At 41.3% G+C, this 25,046-nt stretch overlaps 1 protein-coding gene across 1 annotated transcript in view; it reads right to left on the bottom strand.

The window, feature by feature from the left end:
* Positions 1-25,046, bottom strand: part of tex2 (testis expressed 2) — a 105,378-nt gene that overhangs the window by 68,727 nt on the left and 11,605 nt on the right. The window contains 1 exon segment of the mRNA XM_073026407.1: positions 2,664-4,312. Within this exon segment, the coding sequence (XP_072882508.1) occupies positions 2,664-4,286 (1,623 nt within the window). The 5' untranslated portion in view covers positions 4,287-4,312.

The raw sequence follows: 25,046 nt of genomic DNA, 5'->3' as shown, positions 1-25,046 counted from the left end.
AATGGCACACATAGAAGCATACACCAAAGTGAACAGGAAAGAATTACAGGATATGCTGCAAATAACTAATAAACAATATGTATTTGCTCCTTGCTCCACACACACAACTTCACATGAAGGGATTTGGATAATGATAAGGTAGTCCTATAAATTTAAGTTCAATTGAAATCCATTCCATTGTTGTGCATTTCTAAACAAACTTACTTTTACATTCTTAACATCCTAGATTCTTCAGTGAGACAAAAAGTTTCTCTGCAGCTAAGCTCTATGAATTTTTAAAAATTTTGAGATAGAGCGCAGAATAGGCCCTTCTAGCCCTTGGAGCCACCCAGCGATCTCCCGATTTAGTCCTTGCCTAATCTCAGGAAAATTTACAATGACCAATTAACCTACCAGCCAGTACGCCTTCAAACTGTGGGAAGAAACTGGAGCATCCAGAGGAAACCCATGTGGTCACAGTGAGAACATACAAACTCCTTACAAGCAGGGGTGGAAGCTTTGATGCAATTATTTTCCCCCATTCCTCCAGAGAATCATACTCGTTCTTCTTCCCCACATCTCCACTCAGTGGTTGATATTTTCATCACAAGAATCAACCTGATTACTGACGGGAGTATCCTTCCTTAGGCATAGAGTCTAAACTTGCACACATTAGTAGATAAAGTTCAACATGGTATGCAAAAAAATTACATTTTTACTCCTACCCCCAGTATCAAAGGGTACCAATCCATTTAGTAACTGTTTAACTTGAGTGTTCCAATGATCTCTTGGTTATCTCTTCCTCCTTCATGAATGTAAACTTTTGCTATTTTAATCTTCTCATTTCCTATTGTCACTGTGGTTCTTGAGCTACATTTTCATTTCAGATTTTTCCTCATCAATGACCTCCCCTATCTGTAATCTTCACCAGCCCTGCAATCTTATGAATTCTTCCAATTTTATCTTCAATTAATTTTAATCACTTCATTGACAATAGAGCTGCAATTTCCCCAATCTCTGGAATTCTCCTCAGAAAAAAAACTGTTACACTTAAAATGCTCTTTAAACCTAACACATCTGTTGTTTTCTAACGTACAGGACTAGTGACAAAATTTGTTTGATAAAACCCGTTCAATCTCTCTATGTTAAGGAAGCTAAATAAATGCATGCTTTTGCAAACCACTAACCTATAATATAACAGTGCCTAGAGTTCACAAATTTTGGATGGATGACAAAATACAATACACAAAAGTCTTTTTAAACAGTAAATAAAAATAAATATCTTATGCACATGCAAAATTTCAAATCAAATACCAACAACTGGTCCAAAATGTTAAGAATCCATGACAAAATGGCAAATTTAAATTAAATACAGGCCTGGTAGTTGGAAATAGAACAATAGTGGATGGTTGCTTTTTGACTGGAAGCCTTAAACAGCAGTGTACCATGGAGATCAATGCTGGAATGCTAAGTGCTTATTAAATACGCATATAAATGGTTAGATGAAAATGTGATCATTAAGTTCACAGATGACAAGAAGTTTTTTAATAGAGAGGTGGGAGTTTTCTACAGACAACAAAAGGATATTGATTAACTAGTAACACAAACAAAACCCTGGAAGAACTCAGCATGTCAGGCAGCATCTAAAGAGGAAAATGAACAGTTGACTTTTCAGGTCATGACCCTTCACAGCTGCTACATTAGGTAGAACAATGGTAGATGTAAGTTAATCTGTTTAGTAACTGTTTAGCTTTAGTGTTCCAATGATCTCTTGGTTACCTTCCTCCTTTCATGAACCTAAGCCATTACTAATATGTGGGAGGTGGTCCATTTGGCAAGATCTAATAAGCGTAGAAATAGAGCCATAAGAGTATCAAGGAAGAAAGGGGCCCTGCTGTGCAAGTCCAAAGATCCCTGAAGGTGGCAATATAGGTAGATATTATAATGAAGGGGGGCTATGTGATGTCTGCCTTGATTAACCTGAACACAGAGCACATTATCAGGGAGGTCCAAGTACAACTTTGTAAAACTTAATTAGGCCACAACTAGACTATCTGCTTAATACACCATAGGATGTGTGTAATTAAACTGCAGACTATGCAGAGAAGATTCACCAGGACATAGATTGGGATGAAATCTTTCAATTATGAGGAAAGACTGGATGGACTGGGTTTGTTTTCCAAGGAACAGAGACAGAAGGGGGAGACTGATGAATGTGTAGAAAAAGAAGAGTCACAGATAGAGAAGATATAGTTTTTTTAAACCAAGATTGAGGTTTTCAAGACTAGTGGATAGAGGTTTAATGGGAAGAGCAAGAGATTTAGTGCAGACTTTCTCTCCACCAAAAGTAGACAACCACCACCTAAGAAGTGACAGAGATAGGTATTCTCACAACACTGAAGAAGCATCTGGATGAGCACTTGAATCACCAGGCCATGGAGTGCTACTGACCAAGTGCTGGTAAATGTGATTAGTACAAATAGGTATTGATAGTTAGGATGGACAAGCCTATTACTGTGCTCTACGATTATGATTTTCAAGCATAGCTTTCTTTAACACTGCAGTTTACCCAACATGAAGTATTCAACGAGTGTTAGAAATGAAAAAAAATGTCATGAATAAGCCACGTAACCCAATTATATTAATATGCAAAGCAATAATTTCAAAGCTTCATGTATTCCCACCTTAAATATTTCTGGCTCCTTTATATCCAAGGGTTCTGTAGTTGGATATTCAAAATAAATCCTTCTTGATGACTGTTGATAGTCTCTCGGCTTTCTCGGTACTAACAGCCAAACAACACCAATTGCCATCATAAATCCAAAGCTAATGCCTAGAAATAGTCCATTTAAATAACTTGGAAGAGGCAGCACTAAATAGGAATATACAAGCGTTGTAAAGAATAACAAAATCTTAAATGGAACTTCAGCAGGTTGAACTTCAAAATCTTTTCCATCTTGATTTAATATTTCACTTTCTTCCTTAATTACTTCTCCAATTAAGGGCTCTACAGGTTTATCCTCAATCTCTTCTTCAGTTTCCATCTCAAATGCTTCAAGAAACAAATCACAGTAGTCATTTTCTTCCTTGCTGGCAAGTACAGATAGAGAGCATTTATCTAAACTTAGGGGAGATCCCTTCAAAAAAGATTCTTTCATGGACCCCAAAGATGCGCTTTTCATGTCCCCTTCTTTTGATGGCTCATCAGTGAGTCTGGAACTACTTTTACATAGAATTGAATCTTTTGTTGAGTAGTCCTCATCAGAATCACATTCTTCCTCTTTAATGCTATAGTTATTGTTGCTTTCCAAATGACCATTTAAACTAGTAAGAGTGGAAAGTTCTGTTGCACTAGATGATAAAGCTTTATGACGAAGACTACTACTCTCATCACCAATTATCTTGCTTAAAAGTTGAAAAGGTTCATAAATAACCTCTGAAAGACGCCTTTTAGTGTCTTCAATTCTTGCCTCCACTTCAGTTACTTTGAAAAATGACCTACCTTCCGATGGAGAGGTGATTGGAGAAGAAGGTGCAGTCTTAGAATCTCCTCCTGTGACTCGAGGTTGAGTAAACTGTTTGAATAAATGCAAGTTTATTCGCGAATCAGAGGTCCTAATTGCAACAGATTCTGACTCTTGTTTTGATGTGTCTGTTGACAGTGATTTAACTAGTGTTTTCATTAAGTCCCTTGTCCTTAAAGGAGTACTGGATTCTTTTGGGTCTACTTCTGTTGAAAGAGATTTTACCAAACTTGCAAATGGTTTTGTGCTCGTCATGGAAGATGAAGGGAGAGTAGATGGCACAATATGTTGAGATGGAGTATCAGTGCCTGAGGCTGAAACTGTAGCTTTCACCTCTGAAGACAAACTTGTGGAATCCATCGGTTGGCCCAATAGTGAAGGCAATGGCAATGGCAACGCAGCGGTAGTGGTTGATGCAGATGACAATTCTAACGATTCTGAAGAGGTCATTGTCGATGCTGAAGATGGAATGGAAAATGTCACTGCAGCTGATATTGCTGATGAATTTGATGAGGTAGCAGGCGCTGATAAAAGTTGGCCACCATGTTTACATGCACTTGCTTTTTCTTTAAGCTCTGGCACAAAACTTTGGTCTTTCACCTCTTCATGAAGTATTGTTGAAGAATTTTCAAATTCTTCTTCCTCTTCCTCCTCCTCTTCCTTACCAAAAGCAGAAAAATGTATGGTGATGGTCTCTCTGGAAACAGAGCGCTGAACCTGCACTTTTGGTGTTGACGACATAGAAATGGCTCTTTCTGCATGACTTCCACTCTGACTTGTCATTGCAGTCCTGCATTAAGTATCACGATCTAAAAACAGAAGTACATGGATAGATTACACTGTTGCAAATCTATAATACAAAAAACAGTACTTCAGTTCACTTAGTGAATAAACAAGCTACACTTCATAGTTTTCACTTTCAAAATAAAAGTTTTCAGAAAAAATCTTTATTGGTTTCTGCAAATTGTAAAATTTAGCTCCAAAGTACAGGTTTCCCCCGCTATCCGAGGGTAGAGCGTTCCTATGAAACAGTTTGTAAGCCGAAATGTCGTAAAGTGAAGAAGCAATTACCATTAATTTATATGGGAAAAATTTTTGAGTGTTCCCACACCCAAAATAAACCTACCAGATCATACCAAATAACACATAAAACCTAAAATAACACTAACATATAGTAAAAGCAGGAATGATATGATAAATATACACCCTATATAAAGTAGAAATATTGTAGGTACAGTGTAGTTTCACTTATCAAAATAAGGAAGACAGCGAGCCAAAATCGATTTGGAGTTTAAAAAAAAAATCGACACGTACATGCATGCGCAAACAACTGCCCACACAAGGCTTCACGGTCATTGTAGTCTTTCTCCGGGTAAACACACGTACAAAGCGGGCATTTTTTTTTTCATAAAAGCGAAAATCCTCTTTGGTTAGCGAAAACAGGTACTAATGTAGGTCTTTCGTAACAGCGAGTTGTCGTAAATCAAACGTTGTATGGACCCTGTATGCATATACAACTCTTATATCTGTCTTCTCCAGATAGCCATGGTATGTATACACATGAAAAAGAAACAAAACTTGCAAAACCTAGAATCCCCCACCCCCTTCCTACAGAAAAAAAACAGCAACAATAACAATCCCTGACCGTGTTATAGTTACTATTCTATAGATTTTCTATATACCCACAGGAAAAAGAATCTCTGGGTCGTATGGTGTCCTCTTGAAATGAATGCTTATGTTGCGTTTGCCATCCTTACCAACTCAACCTGCAAATTAACCTTTAATGAATCCTGCACTAGGACTCTCAAGTCCATTTGCGCCTCTGATTTCCAAATTTTCTCCCCATTTAGAAAATACCCTATGCCTATATTCCATCTACCGAAGTGCATAACCATACACTTCCCTACACTATATTCCATTTGCCACCTCTTTGCTCAATCTCCTAATCCAAGTCCTTCCTCAGCACCACCTATCTTCATAAGGTCCACAAACTTGGCCACAAAACCATCAATCCCATATTCCAAGTCATTGACACATAACATGAAAAAAGCAGTCCCTACACCAATTCTTGCAGAACATCACCAGTCACTGGCAGCCAATAAAAGTCCCCCCCTTATTGTCACTCTTTGTCTCCTGCCAGTCAGTCAATCATCTATCCATGCCAGTGTCCTTCCTGTAATACCATAGGTTATCTTGTTTAGCAAATTGCACCAGTATGTTCTGTGGAAGATGGAATTTGACCAACTACCAGAGTCCTTTCTTAAAGGACATTATTGCCCCCTTCTTGTACAGGTCCGACCAGCCCTCGAAGAAGGCTCAATGATACAAAACCCTATGTCTCCTCCCCCTACATCAGAATCAGATTTATTTTCACCAGCATTACCTCCTTCCTGATGGTAGCAATGAGAAAGGGGCATGTCCTGGGTGATGAGAGTCCTTAATGAGACATTTTTGAGACATCACTCCTCACTATCATGGATACTATGGAGGCTACTGCCCATGCTGGAGTTGATTAAGTTTCCAACTCTCTGCAGTAGCCAACTCCACCCTCCCCCCCCCCCCCCACACACACACAAACACACAAAACAGTGATGCAGCCAGTTAGAATGCTCTCTGTGATACATCTGTAGAAATTTACATTGTCCTTGGTGACTTATTAAACATCCCCAAGCTCCAAATGAAATACATCAACTAGTTAGAGCTACATATTCAATTTCATTTTCCTATTTTTTGCCTCACCTGCATATGGCACAGAGACTAATCCTAAGATTACAACCAAAAGTATTTTTAAACCATCTTTCTACTCAATTTTCTTTGTAGGATCTCATCTCTCTTCCTGCCTACCTCATTAGTACCAAATGGACTAGACTTATTGCTGCTCATCCTCCTCTTTCAGAATGTTCTGTGCCCATCCAAGACATCCTCGACTCTGGCATCAGTGAGGAAACATTACTTGAGTCTCGCTCGTAGCCATAGAAACATCTGATTGCATGCCTAGACTTTACCCTACCTTGGTATACATTAGAGCCAATTGTCATGTTATTGCTTCAACTATTTACAGAATAACCCTCATGTTACAATTTTCCCTTAAAATTATATTATTGATGAGGCTATTCTTACAAATAGCATATCTCATAATATCTAGATTTTTTAAAAACTTTTATTAAATGCTGTCATCTCATTCCTCCACTTAGAGGTCAGTATTTATTTCTGGTTAAATGATTAATGTGATACCAGGAAGTGCGATTGGTTTCTCATATAAAAACAGCTGGTCTATTGAAAACTTATTCCTATTTGGTCATTGAATTAACTGCCTTTTCCAGAAAGGCTAGATTCTGATACAGAAATTTATGCTATGAATATTTTGAGGGTTTTATTTCTAACAACCCCCAGATATTTTAGTGCTTTCTTTTCTATCATACAATAAATTTACACAGATGAAAAGATATGAAATATTTTGACAGCCATTAAACACAAAAAAGAAATGCCAGCCATATTTGTGACACAACATTGAAATTCCACAAAATATTCTGTTTAAATATAAGTAGTTTGCTTCCACTAAGATTTAATGCCTGTTTCTTTATAAATCAAAGGGCTCCTGATCAAAATTTCTGAATTCTGAAGCTTATTTTTGAAATTATTCTGTACCCATGATTTCTGACTAGTAAACTACTTAACAGAGTAAATAGTTGTTCACTAAAATCTCTTTCAAAATACCTTTTATATTGAATATCTGAACTTCATCTTCCTTTAACTTCCCTATTCCAAGACCATTTTTAAATTATCCGCATAATTCATGCTCCAGGGTTAATTCTGGTAAACCTCATCTGACTAACATGTAAGATTTTTCCTAAATTACAACATCCATTTTTCTCCCTCCCCACTTTTGTGACAACATTCTTGGTGTAGACAAAATAGCTTCCCTGGCCATTCTTGGTTTCTGTTCTGCCTCAAATCTGTAAATGTGGTTCGTTTCGTGGCAATTCTTAAATACATTTCTTTCTAAAACTATTTTATTAATTTCATAATTATTCAGAATTTCCTCCTACACAAACTCAACCTGTCCAGCCTCATTCCCTAGAACTATATACAAGGAAGCTTCCTTCCTCCTTGAACAAGAAACACACTGATCAAGTTCCCTGTACACACTCTACTCTAATCATCTGAGAATTCCCCACAGATTTACTTAACTATTTGGGATTTTACAGTAAACAACTAGCAATGTAACAGCTGTTCTTTTAGAGCACTTTGGCAAAAGATATATGCTGTTTCCCCATTTCTTCCATCAGCATTTTGCTCCAGCTTCAATTGTCAAGACAAGTGTAGGCAAAGGATTTCAATTTCCAGCTCCTTTTGCCCCAATATACACATTGCAATTCCGACTTGACCAATAGTTCAACTTAATATCAGAGAATGCAGAAACAAATAGAAACTATTGCCTTCATTCCCTTCCTAAACACAGGCTTTTCTTGTGTTCTTCCTTTCTTAGAGATGAAAAGAACCAAGATCTGCCCTTCTGCTTAATTGTTTAGCATTGTTACACTAGGGATAATACAGAGAACCCTAATTCAACTTCAACAAATTGGCAAGAATGGTTTAGAGTGAAAAAGACATTTTGCACAGGAACAGAGAAGCTCTAGGACTTTATACAATTTTATTACATTGTTTTTGAGATGTATGACAGCATACTACTGTACCTTTTGCTTGTCTAAATTAAGGAAGACATAGAAAGAGAAACAGTGATGGACAGATACTAATTATTAGCCAATAGGAAACAAGGTATGAACTCAGGGATTGTTTTAAAACATTATACATGGATTCAAGAGAAGAAATTAAATCAATACAGGCAAGTATAATAGACCAGACAGTATCCCTTGAAACTTTATATCCTACAATTGCCCATCTCCAATAGTCCTGAACCTTTGAGGAAAATCAAGTTTTAAATCACAGAAAAATTATTCATGAGCCACTTCCAGTTTATCCCAAATGATCTGTAAAATATGTGTCTGCATGACACACACAAAAGACAGCTTCCCTCATGCCAGCTCCACCCCCAACCCTGGCCACATCTCTGTTAAATATCAAATTTTAAAGGGTACAATGACTTGTAGATCTTGTAAATATTCAAATGCTACTTAAGCTGTAGGATCAATAGGTACATTGGATTCTGGTTAATTGGGCCATTGGTTCATCAAAGCAGCCACTTATTTGGAGCAACGCTTGAAGAAAATAAATGAATCAAGAAAATAGCCAGGATTCCCTTCATTTATTTGGGACATTATGGTATTTAACTGGGACAAAAGACTATTGCCAAACAGTTTCTAACTAAAGTCTGTTGTGTACACGTATGTGGTTGCTAGACATTATGCTGTGCAAGTACAGTTTTTGAACAGTATCAGTTGCATGTGATCGTGTTCAAAAAAGCAGTGATTTTTGTCACTGATAATTGGCAAGAACTAAGCAGTATTTGCTCACTGCAATTTATGCTTGGAGTTGACAGAAAGTGCCAAGAATAAAAATGAAAGATGTCATTACTTCAAGTTAGGAACTACAAAGAATTAAGGCATCAACAACCACCTTGAGGATACAATCATCGACAGTATTGTATGAAGGCAGTCCATTATGTGCATTAGGTGTCTGCACAGATTTCATTAAGTCAAAACAACACAGCACCATACACTGAATAAATTCCTCCATCAATAGCTATTAGGAACTAACACAGCTCTATAGTACCGTAGTAGTACTGGTAGCATTCTAAGTTGTTCTGTTTAAATACATATTTTGTTACTCGGTTAAACAGTAGCTTGTCTCTTTTTTATAGCTTTTTAAATATTTCCATGAAATCGGCTAATTAGGGTAGCCACTTAATTGGGCCAAAGTATACATGCCCTAAGGGGTTCCATTTATCCAGAAACTACTGTATATTGAATACAAATGGACAAGAACAGTCAGACCAATGCTGTTATTTTGAAATGTTATTCAGTGATTTATGCCAAAAATGCTAATGATTTTATGGAAATCTTTTGAGAAGTTCAAAGTCACAATGTTAACAGTAGTACTGCAGAGTCTGTCAGTATAGTGTCACATTCTATTTTTTTGAACAAAAGGTCCTTTTGTGACAGCTTTCTCAAGGATCACAAAATATTTATTCTGGGTAACGGGCATTGCAAACCTGAAAATCATAAGTCAATTCCAATTTGTTTTGATTATTTTGTGAATAATGAGAGCAATTTTGGGCCTATATCTAATGAAGAAAGTGCTGGCCTTTCAGAAGGTCCAGAGGAGTTTCACAGGTATGATCCTGAGAATGAAAGGCCTAATGTATGAGGAAGATTTGACAGCTCTGGGTCTGTACTCAATGGAGTTCAGAAGGATGAACTTCTAAATCCTGAGAAGCTTGCAAAGAATGGACTTGAAAGTGTCTAGGATACAAGCACATCCTTAGAATAAAAAGACTGTAGCGATGTGCTACACACTGCGCCGAAATAACGACACGCAGTCAGTAAGTCGTTTTGAGACTAGTTTATTCAAACTTCGCGGCGCTGGCATTTAATCCCTAGCGCCAGCCCTCTCCGGGCATAAACGACATCAGCGGTGCATTACCAAAGTCTCCCCCCGCGCGCTGGCTATTTGTGAGCCAGTTCGCCTGCGCAGAAAGTGGGTCGCCACATAACAATGCCCCCCCAGAACCAGCGAAACACCACCCCAATGTCCACAGTCTGGATCAGCCTCTGTTTGGGAGGTCTGCCTCTGCACCGCGGTGCCTGAACCTCGACCGGCTGCGCCAAGTCCACATGGGCTGGTTCGAGTCAGTCCACCGTAGGTGCTTGCTGAAGAACGCCGAAGGTTGCCAGCGCCCCTCGATGAGCTGCTCCAGCACCCCACTGACTGCTGTGTCGGATGCATCCACCGTGAGTGCAGTCGGAACGTCCGTTCTGGGGTCCACCAGCATCACGGCATCTGCCAAGGCTTCCTTGGCTTTAACGAAAGCGGCCGCGGCCTCCTCGTCCCAAGTATTGTCCTTGCCTTTACCTGACATCAGGGTGTACAAAGTGCGCATGATACGGGCTGCTGAGGGGAGGAAACCGTGGTAGAAGTTCACCATACCAACGAACTCCTGTAGGCCTTTGACTGTGTTGGGCCGGGCAAAGTGGCAGATCGCGTCTACCTTGGCGGACAGAGGTGTTGCCCCGTCTCTGGTAATCCTGTGGCCCAGAAAGTCGATGGTATCGAGACCGAACTGGCATTTGGCCGGGTTAATCGTGAGGCCGAAATCACTCAGGCGGGAGTAGAGCTGGCGGAGGTGGGACAGATGCTCCTGGCGACTACTGCTGGCTATAAGGATGTCGTCCAAATAGATGAACACAAAGTCCAGGTCGCATCCCACCGCATCCATTAGCCGCTGGAAAGTCTGTGCGGCATTCTTCAGGCCGAACAGGGTGATAAGTGCTGTTTTGGGGATGTCTTCAGGGTGCACCGGGATTTGATGGTATCCCCGGACGAGGTCTACTTTGGAAAATATTCTTGCTCCGTGCAGGTTTGCTGCAAAGTCCTGTATGTGCGGCACGGGGTAGCGGTCTGGAGTTGTAGCCTCGTTTGAACTGTTGGGGTCGCCAATGTAGCGATGTGCTACACACGCAGTCAGTAAGTCGTTTCGAGACTAGTTTATTCAAACTTCGCAGCGCTGGCATTTAATCCCTTGCGTCCGCCCTCTCCGGGCGGAAATGACGTCTGAGGTGCATTACCAAAGTCTCCCCCCGCGCGCTGGCTATTTATGAGCCAGTTCGCCTGTGCAGAAAGTGGGTCGCCACAGGACATCCCCTTCAAATGAGAAGGAATTTCTTCAGCCAGGTGATGAATCTGTTCGTTAGCACAGAGGGCTGTGGAGTTCAAGTCATTGGGTGTACTTAAAGCAGAGGTTGATAGGTTTTTGATTGGCAAGAGGTTTAAGGATTACAGGGAGAATGTGGGAGAATGGGGCTGAGAAAACAAAAATCAGCCATGATTGAATGGCAAAGCAAAGAAATGAACCAAATGGCCTAATTCTGCTCCTATATGACGCATATGTAAGGCTCCTTTTCATCGACTACAGCTCTGACTTTAATACCATCATTCCAAATAAATTGATTCCTAAGCTCCGGATCCTGGGTCTTAGCACTCAGATCTGCAGCTGGATTTTCAACTTCCTCACAGGCAGGATCCAGGCTGTAAAAATAGGGGACAAGCTCTCCTCTACAATCACTGAGCACCGGTGCCCCACAAGGCTGTGTACTCAGCCCCCTGCTGTACTCTCTGTACACCCATGATTGTGTAGCCAAGTTTCCATCAAACTCAATATATGTTTGCTGATGACACCACAATTGTAGGCCTATCTTGGGTAATAATGAGTCTGAGTACAGAAAGGAAATTAAGAACCTGGTGGCATAGTGCGAAGACAATAACCTATCCCTTAATGTCAGCAAGACGAAGGAATTGGTTGTTGACTTCAGAAGGAGTAGTGGACCACACAACCACATCTACATCGGTGGTGCGCAGGTGTAACAGGTCAAAAGCTTTAAGTTCCTCGGGGTGAGTATCACAAATGACCTGACTTGGTCTAACCAAGCAGAGTCCACCAGTGCCTTTACTTCCTGAGAAAGCTGAAGAAATTTGGCCTGTCCCCTAAAACCCTCACTAATTTTTATAGGGGCACTGTAGAAAGCATTCTTCTAGGGTGCATCACAACCTGGTATGGAAGTTGTCCTGTCCAAGACTGGAAGAAGCTGCAGAAGATTGTGAACATTGCCCAGCACATCACACAAACCAATCTTCCATCCTTGGACTCACTTTACACCACACACTTTCAGAGCAGTGCTGCCAGGATAATCAAGGACAAGACCCACCCAGCCAACACACTTTTTGTCCCACTTCCCTCTGAGAGATAGTACAGGAGCATGAAGATTCGTACCGCCAGATTTGGGAACAGCTTCTTTCCAACTGTGATAAGACTGCTGAACAGATCCTGACCCGGTTCTGGGCCATACCTTCAAAATATCTGGACCTGACTTTCACTACCTTATTTTCCCTTTTCTATTTTCCAATTATGATTTATAATTTAAATTTTTTATCATATTTATTTCGATTTGTACTTCAGGGAGCGCAAAGCACAGAAACAAATATCACTGCGATGATTGTACGCTCTAGTATCAATTGTTTGGTGACATTAAAGTAAAGTAAGTAAAGTATATTTTATGATCTTATTTTGCTACTGGGCTAAATAGATATTTTGAGAAGAAATACACCTTCAAGTTAAAAGAGAAAAAAGTATCAGAGTAGTCAAAAGAATTTTAATAAAGTTCAAATTAAAACTTGTAAAATGCTGGTTAAGCTTTTACTGTTAATGCTGTAGGGTATTACATATTAATAGTTTTCTGTAGAATCAGTGTGTTCTGCTGGTGGTATTTGGGTTACCGTTAAAGATAAGGGGTTGTGATGTTCAGTTTAGGAATGTCAGGTCAGCCAATCAGGATTGTGTGAAACCCCCGGTTTCCTTGGGCTACCCAAATCTACAGTTTACACATTCTGGTTTCGCCAAATCCATGAGATTGGAATGACTCTCCTACCCCAAATAAGTTTGTGTGGATGCTGTGTAATTTGCTAACCTGTTACAACTCAGTGCCAAGAAATAACAGACAGCACACTTCATACGATTAAAGGAATTGTATTTATTAATCTTAACTGAAGATTTAGTAAAGAAAAACAAAAAGGGCCCATTATAATTAAACAGTCAAATGTGCTCAAGTTGGAGCTCAACTCTTCCAAAAGTCATATTTACTGATCCTCAACAGACTCTGGCACCTTGCTCCATCAAATGAAGAGAGAAACTAGAGAGAATCAGCGGTAGGATTTGATCCAACCAGAATGCGTGATTTGATGGAGTCCACGATGGAAAGTTCCATTGGTGATTAGTGAAAAGGAGTTGGCACTATGAGTCCTTTGTGTACATTTGACTGTTTTAATTATAATGGACACTTTTTTCCCTTTCTTCTTTAATAATTGCTTGATTAAATGACATTCATAAATACACCTTTATATGCAATGTATGATCTTTTATTTCTTGCCAACAGGTAACTGCAAGTGGGCAGCATAGTAATCACTCAGACTGGGGTTCAGGCAGCTGAAACCTTCTGACTCTCCTGGTCTGGCAAGACCCAAGTCACATCGACCTTAGACGTACAGAATTTGAGAGAGGTGATTTTCTCCTGCTGAGCTAACCAGCTGTGCATCTATGGAAATGAGCAGTCAACGTTTCGGGCCGAGACCCTTCGTCAGGACTGAAGAGGGAGGGGTTAGGACCCTATAAAGAAGTGGGGGGAGGGTGGGAAGAAGGCTGGTAGGTGCCAAGTGAAAAACCAGTAAGAGGAAAGATCAAGGGGTGGGGGAGGGGAAGCAGGGAGGGGATAGGCAGCTGGAGGAGGAGGCAGAGTGAAACTGGAATGGGGGAAGGGAGGGGGAGGGAATTACCAGAAGTTGGAGAATTCAATGTTGATGCCAAGGGGCTGGAAACTACCCAGATGGTATATGAGAGGTTGCTCCTCCAACCTGAGTTTGGCCTCATGGCAGTAGAGGAGGCCATGTATGGACATATCCGAATGGGAGTGTGAAGCAGAGTTGAAGTGGGTGGCAACCCGAAGATCCTGTCTGCTGTGGCGGACGAAGCAGAGGTGCTCGACGAAACAGTGCCCCAATCTGCGTCGGGTCTCGCCAATGTAGAGGAGGCTGCACCAGGAGCACCAGATGCAATAGATGACCTTAACAGACTCATAAGTGAAGTGTTGCCTCACCTGGAAGGACTGTTTGGGGCCCTGAAAGGTGGTAAGAGAGGTGGTGTAGGGTAGGTGTAGCACTTACACTTGCAGGGATAAGTGCCAGGTGGGAGATCTGTGGGGAGGGACATGCGGACCAGGGAGTCGCGGAGGGAACGATCCCTGCGGAAGGCGGAGAGGGGTAGAGAGAGAAAGATGTGTTTAGTGGTGGGGTCTTGTTGAAGGTGGCGGAAGTTGCAGAGGATAATGTGCTAGAATGCACATTACCTATACGTTGACCCCAACATCTGAAGTGTACTTTGTGTGTGCATCTATTGCGGCCGGTAAAAAAGGGGTTTTCATTGTAGGGGCTAACATCCGCGATCTAATTTGCTAATACACTGTATTTGCTGCAAGAATTGATTAAACAGTTTGCTTGTTTAAGCCTGTGTTTAAACTAGTGACCGAGAAAGGGTTAAGGTACTGATAATGGACACCACAGGGATTAAATGTTAGTGAGATTCAAAGAGATCACTTGCAACTAAGGCTTGTGCTCTGAGAGGGGTGGCTATCCACATGCCAAATGAATGGCTGATTAGAGTTTTAAGTTCAGTTCCAGTACTTAGGAAAGTTACCGGTACAATCATGGAACGGCAGTTTGACCAAAGGTGCACAAGGGTGTCATTTTAGTTCAGACTAGCAATGACTTGATGGGAGTAGATCTGCCTGTCATGATCGGGGCACCCGGGCCATCCATACTTTTAGAGAAAAGGGGAGTGTAGGCAAGAGTGCCGAATTAGAAGTCAAGTTTCCCATAGCTGAGGGTGGAGACTTTAAAGACAAGCTGCTCTTGTTTCTGTAGAATGAGGGGAATGAGTTGTCTGATGTGAAAGATCCACTGAGTCCTTCAGAGAGTAGGGAAATCTCCAAACTGGTTTCGGGAATTACCTCCCTAGTAGCTAAACACCTAAGTGCACCAGATGAGAGCTAAAATTATCATAGGCTGAGTATGTTCTCGAGAGTGTAGCCCTCCCCTGACAGGGAGAAAGAATATGAGACCTGGTCGAAGCAGACATCTTAGTTGCTGGCTGAGTGACGGTGCTCAGATAATATAAAAAGATAGCAAAAGACAGAGTCTAAAAGGTCCAGCTGGTGAGGCCCTTAAAGGCAAAGAACCCATTTGTCACATGCAAGCAAGGCTACATGCAAGCATTAAAAAAAGTTTTTGGTATGACAGGCAGCCCAAAGCTTATAATGAGATTCAGGCACATGTTCCAGGAGAAAGGGGAGAAATTTTCTTTACATTTTTCAGCTAGAGAGACAGCTGCTTTGTTTGTGCCGAGAAGGGGTCATTTCACAGGCGAATATGAATCAATTAAGGATGGGATTAAGGGGCGAAATGCACACAGTGACATGACGTGTTTGCTTTAAGCCTCTGAATGTCTCATAGGAGGCAACCCCCTTGTTTGTTGAGCTGATCAGGGAAGTAAGAGCAGGAAAATGCGATGAAGGAGCTGGAAGCCTCCGTCAACAGGGCACAATCTTCAGTAATAGCTTCTGTTGCTGAAGTGACCCCTGATGCCACACAGGCAGGAGTTTTGCAGAATTATGTAAAAGATTTGAGAGCCGAGGTATCTCGATTGATAGCGGCCAGTGCTGCCACCAACCATGACAAGGCCGATAGAGAGTCAGATCCACTGGTGGGATATACTAAGCAGAGGGCTGCTACTGAGTGGGTTCCCTTGAAGGGGAGATGAGGGACATTTCAAGCAGGAGTGCACAGGATGGGAGAACCTTCAGAAAGTGAACAATCGGTTACTGAACCAGAAGAGGAAGTCAGGGAACTTCAGAGAGACCCAGTGAGGAAACGGCTGGGCGTCTCGAGGAAAACGTATTCCAATCAATGTATCAAGGGACACACCCAAATACGAAATCCTATTCCTGAAGGTTTAGTGGGGTCAAGCTCCAGTGTATCCATACGGATTGAGAGTATTTATGCTAGAGCCATACTTGACACAGGTTCTCAGGTTACTCTACTGTAGAGAACCTTCTACAACGGTATTTGAATGGCATTGATGCCACTTGGTGCCCTAGAGCTTTTGGGGCCTTAGTACTGATGACTACTTGTTGTTGAAGCTGGAGCTTTCAGAAGCAGATGATGGAGTAGCTAAGGCCTTTAATATGTTATTGTTGGCCTCTCTGGACTCGGTTGAGAAGGGTGAAGCTTCCACTGTTATGGGGACAAATACTTCTATTGTGAAAAGGCTAGCGGGAGCCTACGAGGAAAGAACTGGAGAGTGCTTTCTGGAAACCTTGTTGATTCACCCGGTGTTCAGAGCTGCTTTTGAGAAAGTGCAAGCTCATCTTAGGCTGGATGATAAGCGCAAGGAACACAGTGTGGTCCCAGTCCAAACCCATTGTGTTAGGGCCTGAGGAAGTAGCTAGAGTGACAAGAAACTCCAATTTTTCTGGAATGCCTGATGTTGATGCCCTCCTGGTGGATGTTCTGGAAGACCACGAAGAGGAATCTTCCTTATGTGCTGGGGTACTGGTGAGGGCTGAACTGCAGAGACCATTGGTGGCGTATGTAAACTGGATGACAGTGATTGTCACAACCACTTCAGAGAGAGATGTCACCCTCAGGAGGGGGATGTCACAGAGTCACAAAGTTACAGCACAGAAACAGGCCCTTCGGCCCATCCAGTCCATGCTGAACCATTTAAACTGCCTTGTTCCATCAACCTGCACCCAGTCCATAGCTGTCAATCTCTCCCATCCATTTAACAATCAAAACTTCTCTAAAACATTGAAATCGAAAAGGCATCCACCACTTGCTCAGACTGCTCATTCCACAGTCGTTTCCAGGAATATTCTTGTTTCCTGACATTTTCTCCATGTTTCAACAGAAGTTTAAATCTGTTTTATCTATCTACTTGCAATAAAACACATATTAGGGCCTTCTGATCTTTTGAGTCACACTGCCTCCGCAACCCTCAACAATGCCGAAAAAACTGATCCGTCATCACGGGACAATTTACAATGATCAATTAACCCACCCGGTACATCTTTGGACAGTGGGAAGAAACCGGAGAACCCAGGGAAAACCCATGCATTCCATGGGGAGGACAGACAGAGACTCCTTATAGATGACGCTGGAACTGAACTCTGAACTCCGACGCCCTGAGCTGTAATAGCAAAGCCCTAATCGTTACATTACCATGGCAACCATTAATTTATTCCACTAACTGGTAAACCATGATGTCTGCAGACTCCCCCAACTCCCTGGAGATTGCCCTACCACTGAAATTAATCTGGAGTCGTTGAAACTCCTCCAGGTCGTATCCAGAATGGGGTCAATGGGCAGATCAGTTCTGTAACCCAACTCCAAAAAGTTGCCACTCCTCCACCGGACTCCATGATGATACAGGACCGTACAGCAGTCTGAGCAACCGTGGAGAAACCTCTCAGGGAGATGGGGATCTGTGTCAATGTTCAGACCCTCTGAAGAGATCCAGGTCATCAGTCTGACCCTCCACAAAAGTAACTGAGCCCCACTGTTGCTGAGTCTCTCAATGGCACATCTTTTCTCAGTGACTGTAATGTCTAGCTTTCCTGTGAGAAAACCAGACAGAGACGATCTCCAGGATCAGGAAAGTTGCCAGCCAAATCATTTAACTTCGGTGGCTCTCCAGTACCTGAGGGTTTGAAGAGGGGACTGACAGAGATGTTGAAGTTCAAGGATGTCTTTTCTATTGACAAGTTTAATGTGGTTTGCTCCATGAGAACTTGCCACACCATCCAAATGACAGAGGATACCCCTTTCAGAGAAAGGCCTCAACAATTAGCACCAGCAGAGGTGGAGAATGTTCGGCAGCATCTGCTGAAACTGAAGGAAGCTCTGAGTCACAGAGTCCCTGTGCATCGCCCATAGTGGTGGTGAGGAAGAAACATAGGAAGGTATAATGTGTGTTGACTATTGGACACTGAACTGTTGTATAGTCCCTGACCAGTACACTGCTCCGCAGTTCAAGGATGTGCTGGCCTGCCTGAGTGGAGCGAAATGGTTCTGAGTGCTGGACTTAAGGAGTGGGTATTATCAGATACCCATGAGTGCAGCTGACAAAGACAAGACAGCATACGTCCACATGGATTCTTTCAGTTTGAAAGAATGCCCCAGGATAGATCAGGAGAACCGACTACTTTCCAACATGTCATGGAAAAGACTATTGGGGACATGAACTCATTTGAAGTGCTGGTGTACTTAGTTTCAGGTCCACCCTGGAAGAGCACAAGACGAGACAACTGATGATGCTAGACCACCTGAAAGCTGAAGGGTTAAAACTTTCCTTGGATAAGTGCCAGTTCTGCAAGATATCTGTCAACTACATCAGGTACATAGTTTCACAAGATTGAGTAGCTACAGATCCATCCAAGATAGAAGCGGTGACCAAATGGCCGAGGACCAAGTATGTGAGTCCCCACATTCAATCTTTGGATTCTGTGGGTACTACCAGAGATTCATGAAGGACTTCTCCAAAATAAGCCACCCTTTGAATCATCTTGAGATGATGGTATTAAATGCTGAGCTGTATTTAATAAAGAGCATTCTGATGTATGCATCTTTGTTGTCTAGATGTTCCAGGGTTGTGTGAAGAGCCAATAAGATGCAACCTGCTATGGTAATATGCAAGGTAGTGAAGTAAAGATGCAAGCACCCCAATAATTGATGAAGAAATTCCTGAATCTCCCCACGCTGACTCAGAGGTAGAGGGGGGAGGGAACTAAAAGAGGATAGGGAGACTTGATGCTGGACAATGTAATTGGGGATGCAGCCGAGTGCAGTCAAGTGACACGGGAATCTGAGTTGCCGGAAGGCACGAGTAATGGACAGCAGAAGGCATCCCCAAGTAGACAGGAAAGTTTCCAAGGAGTGCTTGAGGCTGAAGAAGGGATAAGGAGGTCTCAAAGAATCAGGAAAACCCAGACAGGCTTGCCTATGACACAGCGGAGGAACAGAATGTTGTGTCTATCCTTCTAGTGAGATAGGTTACTATCATTTAGAAAAGGACTGGAAGTCCTGACATCCTTATATTCCTTTGAAAACTATGTTATTAATGATGGATTGGTAAATTTCAAAGTCATGAGGACATAACTATTTTGGTGGGGAGGGGAAGGGTTAATACCCAGTTTAAGTTTTTACTGCTGATGCTGTAGGGCATATATGTCAAACTCAAGGCCCGCGGGCCAAATCCGGCCCGCGGTGGAATTATCTTTGGCCCACGAGATAATATCTAATTACTATTACCCGTGACCTAAAATGAGTTTGACACCCCTGCGTAGGGTATTTCACATAATAGCTTTCTGTAGAAACAGTGCATTCTGCTGGTGGCATTTGGGTTACCATTAAAAATAAGGGGTTGTGATGTTCAGCTTAGGAATGTCGGGTCAGTCAATCAGGATGGTGGAATTGGGAGCAAGTTCTGGAGAAAACTACATGGAGAGGTTTTGTGACAGACACTCGTGGGGTCAAAGTTCTTTCAGTGGGAGATGGAGAAAGATTGAGAGAACCAGCAGTAGGATTCGATCCAACCAGTATGCACAATTTGATGGAGTCAATGACGGAAAGATCTATTGGTAAATGATGAAAAGGAGATGGTGCCATGAGTACCTGGACACATCCAGCTTTTGGAAGATCTGAGCTCCAACTTTGTGCACATTTGACTATTTTAATTATAATGGACCTTTTATTTGTTTTCTTTCTTCTTTAATAACTGCCTGATTAATTGACATTCATAAGTACACCTTCCTTATAATTGTATATGGTGTACGATCTGTTAGTTCTTGCCATTGGGTAATTGCAAATGGGCAACATTTACACAGCATTTGCTCAGAGTATTTGCTCAGATTGGGGCACAGCTGGCTAAAACATCCTGGCTCTCCTGGTCTGGTGGGACCCAAGTCATACTGACACCAGACATATGGAGTTCGAGAAAGGTAGTTTTCTCACCAGAGTTCACTGGCTTGCTAACGAGGGGCTAACCAGCTGTGTTTCTAGAGATGCCCGGATAAAAGGTGTTTCATTATTATCGGAGTACATACACCACATACAACCCAGAGATTCTTTTCTTACGGGCATACTCAGCAACTCTATAGAACAGTAACTGTAAACAAGATCAATGAAGGAGAAAGAGCACAGAAGGCAACAAACAGTGCAATTATAAATAAATAGTAATAAATAACAAGAGCATGAAATAACAAGATAAAGAGTCCTTAAAGTGAGATCATTGGTTGTGGGAACATCTCAATAAATGTGTATTATCTTTAGTTCGAGAGCCCGATGGTTGAGGGCTGGCAACTGTTCTTGAACCTGGTGGTGCAAGTCCTGAGTCGCTTATACCTTCCACCTGATGGCAGCAGCGAGAAAAGAGCATGGCCTGAATGGCGAGGATCTTTGATGATAGTTGCTGCCTTTCTACAACATAGTTTCATATAGATGCGCTCAATAGTTGGGAGGGTTTTACCCATGACTGGGCCGAGACCACTACCTTCTGTAGGATTTTCTGCTCAAAGACATTGGTGTTCCCATTGCAGGCTGTAATGCAGCTAGTCAATACACTTTGCACCACACATCTATAGAAATTTACCAAGGTTTTCAATGTCATGCCAAATCTCTGCAGACTCCTAAGGAAACAGAGGCGCTGTCGTGCTTTCTTTACAATTGCATTTATAAGGTGGTCTAGAACAGGTCCTCTGAGATAGTGTCACCAAGGAATTTGTAGTTACTGACCCTCTCCATCTCTGTTCCTGCAATGAGTACTGGCTCCTGGACCTCTGATTTTCCTCTCCTGAAGTCTACAATCAGTTCCTTGGTCTTGCTGACATTGAGAGGTTATGACACCATTCAGGCACATTTTTAATCCCCCCCCCCCCCATCCTTGATAGGGCCCACAACAGTGATGTCATCAGTGAATTTGAATATGGTGTTGGAGTACATAGTACAGTCATAGGTGTAAAGTGAGTAGAGCAGGGGACTAAGCACACAGCCCTGTGTGCACCTATGCTGATGGAGATTGTCGAGCTGTTTTTGCCAATCTGAACTAACTGAAGTCAGCAAGTGAAGAAATCCAGGATCCAATTGCACAAGGGGGTACTGAGACCCAGGTCTTAAGAGTTTACTGATTAGTTTTGAGAAGATGATGGTATTAAATGCTAAGCTGTATTTAATAAAGAGCATCCTGATGTATGCATCTTTGGTGTCTAGATTTTCCAGGGTTGTGTGAAGAGCCAATGAGATGGCACCTGTTGTGGTAACATGCAAGGTAGTAAGATACTGACTTATAGCTTCAATTTGATTGTGACTTGGTGTACAGTCCCTGTTGCTTTCAGGTTGTCGGCTTAGGTTTCCTCTAAGAAGTTAGAAATAAAACTAGAAAGCCACTGACTTCCTTGAGGGATGGTCATTATGCTTTGTGTGCTGGAGATCACATCTCACAAAGTTAATTGAATTTCTTTTTGAGGAAGTGAAAATGATTGAAAAGGGTAGGCCAGTGATTGCAGTCTACATGAACTTTAACGTATTTGCCAAGGTCCTGAATTATTGGCTTTTCCATAGGAGGAGAGCAGATAGGACTTATGGAGTGTTGGTAGGTTTGATTCAAAATTGGCTTGACCAGGGAAGACAGGCAGTAGTGAAAAAAGTGGTCTGTGACCAGTGCGGTTCTGTTTTATTGGATATAGCACAGAATAGGCTCTTCTGGTCTTTTGAGACGCACCACCCGGCAACCCCAACAAACCTGATTAACCCCTAACCTAAATCATAGGACAATTTACAATGATCAATTAACCCATCCCATACGTCACTGGACCCAGTGAAAAACCACACATTCCACGGGAGGACATAAAGAGATGCCCTACAGACAATGCCAGGACTGAACTCCAAACTCTGACATCCTGAGCACTAACGGCTACACTACCTTGGCATGTTCTGCAAGGGTCAGGGCTGATGTTTCCTTTATTGTGATATAATTTGGAAGAAAACATACATGGCCATATTAATAAGATTGCAGATGACATCAAAACTGTAGATAGTGAGGAAAGTTGTCAAAGAATACAGCAACTTGGCTGACTCTTCCATTTCTCTCAACAGACACCCTTCTTCTTTCTATGCACTCCCGTGGAAGCACAGGATAAACTTGATCTACTGCTTCTCCCCTTCCAATCATTCAGGAACCCAAACAATTCCTTTCCAGGTGAAGCAGCAATTCACCCAAAAAGATTTTCAAAATTAGTGTACTGAGATCAATTCTCCTGTTGTCTTCTCTACGATGGATACACCACTGATTGAAGATCAGTTTGCAGAACTTATTTGTCATTACCACCTCTGCCAGTAAAATCATACTAAGCACCCCAATGCACTTCATTTGAATTTTCAGTGTACACCTACTCCAACTTCTCCACCTTTACTTTATGTAGATCCAAAGTCCAAAATCAAGGAACAACATTTCACCTTCCAACTTCATGCAATACAACCCTTAACATCCTATACTTTCAGATAACAGGATTTTCCAGTTTGCTTGCATCAGAGCAGGCCAGCTCTGATGAAAAATCAACATGCAAATGACAACCCAGTTTTGTTTCTCTTGACAGATGCTGCCTGTCAACTATTTCCGGAGTTTCTTTCATATCAATTTTTTTCAACAATTCTAACGTTATGTACCACACCATGGTTTTCTTTTCAATTCTGTCCTTGTTCATCTCCCATCTACACTTCCTTCATATAGATCAGTTATGATTAACAACTTACTGTTCTCCTTCAGACACCAGTACAGGTTTTCCCTGCTATCCGAAGGTAGAGCGTTCCTATGAAACCATTTGTAAGCTAAAATGTGAAGTGAAGCAGCAATTACCATTAATTTATATGGGAAAAATTTCTGAGCACTCCCAGACCCAAAAAATAACCTACCAAATCACACAAAACCTAAAATAACACAAACATATAGTAAAAGCAGTAATTATAAGATAAATATACTGCCTATATAATGTAGAAATATTGTATGTACAGTGTAGTTTCACTTATCAGAATCGGGAAGAGCGAGCCAAAATCAATTTGGAGAGGGAGAGAAAAAAAATCAGCACATACATGCATGCACACACAACTACCCGCACAAGGCTTCACGGTCATGGTAGTCTTTCTCGGGATAAACACGTATAAAGCGGGCGCCTTTTTTTCATAAAAGCGAAAATCCTCTTTGGTTAGCGAAAACAGGTACTAATGCAGGTCTTTCATAACAGCGAGCTGTTGTAAAGCGAACATTCGAAAAACAGGCCACCTGTACCTTTTGTCAATCAGCTTGCTCTCAAATGCATCACATCCTTGTTCCCTCCACCATTCCCCATTCACTGCAAATTAAAAAGTACTCAAATTTTAAACTTTTGATGTGTAGTCAATCTGAAACTTCCAACTCTTTCTCCCTCTAGAAAGCTGCCTGAAATGCTAAATATATCTTGTGTGCTCTTTTTTAACTATATGACTATTATTATTAACTCCAACTCTTAGAAACAATGTTTTGCAAATCAGATTTAAGTAGTAACTAAGAGCAAAATGCTAAAATACTTTATTTTATTATTTTTAAACCAACTTCTTTGCAAAAGAATGATCAACTGCTTAACCTGTCTCAATGATGACAAAAAAAATGCAAAAGGAAGTAGCAAAAACATGAACCTAGGTCATCTTGAAATTAAATCTATTTAAGGATTATATTAATAAGATGGGAAGTCTTCATTTATCTAGTCCTATAGTTTCTCAATTCTAAAAAAAATTCCCAAATACATTTTGATACTTCATGGATTCAGGTACAGTACTGGTTATTTGTTTAACTCCTTGAAGCCTGCTATACAAAAATGCAATGTTTTAAAATAGACAACCAAATATATTTCACCATATGTTGTTTGATTATTATTATTATCTCTAAGAGGCTTTCCATTAATTTAAAATTCTTGTTCAGATATTAGAAAACACTATTGCTCTTAGTGGAATGGAGATCATTCAATTATTTTAGATTTTACTTAGAGGTACAGCACAGTAACAGTCTCTTCCAGCCAACAAGCCTGAACCACCCAATTACACCTATATGACCAATTATCCTACTAAACCTTACATCTTTAGAATGCAGAAGATAATTGAATCACCCAGACTAAACCCACGTAGTCACGGAGAGAACATAGAAACTCCTCACAGACAGCAACAGAATTTATCCCGGATCACTAGCACTGTAATAGTGTTACACTACCATGTTGCCCCAATAACATAAAGATATATAGTACATAAATAAATATACAATATGAAGATCCACAACATCCTTTGAGCAAGCTGAATAATCAAAAAGATTTGTTAGAATGCAATGAAAACACTGGTGGAGACGCAGATTACTGTCTAATGAAATCAAGGTTTACAAGAATCAGTCATGAGTGAGGTCGAGGCAAAAAAATTAGACCATCCATAATCTTTTTTAATAATGAGGTCACCTCAAAAAACTATATGGCCCCAATCTTGCTCCTATTTTTTGTGTTCTTCAGTATGACTATGAAAAATAATTGCAGTACTGCTTTGGCTCTTCAGGTCTTAGAAATAGCAAGTTTTCATGCCCAATTTAAACATGGAGATGTTACAGTATCACAGCTCTACTGTGGCTAAAAGTCTCAGATTCCTTGATTACTCTTATTTGCTCATGATCTTTTAATGGGATACATTAAACCTACT

Source organism: Hemitrygon akajei, chromosome 22 (assembly GCF_048418815.1).
Source record: "Hemitrygon akajei chromosome 22, sHemAka1.3, whole genome shotgun sequence".
Lineage (NCBI taxonomy): Eukaryota > Metazoa > Chordata > Chondrichthyes > Myliobatiformes > Dasyatidae > Hemitrygon > Hemitrygon akajei.
This window is presented reverse-complemented; position numbering and strand designations above follow the sequence as displayed.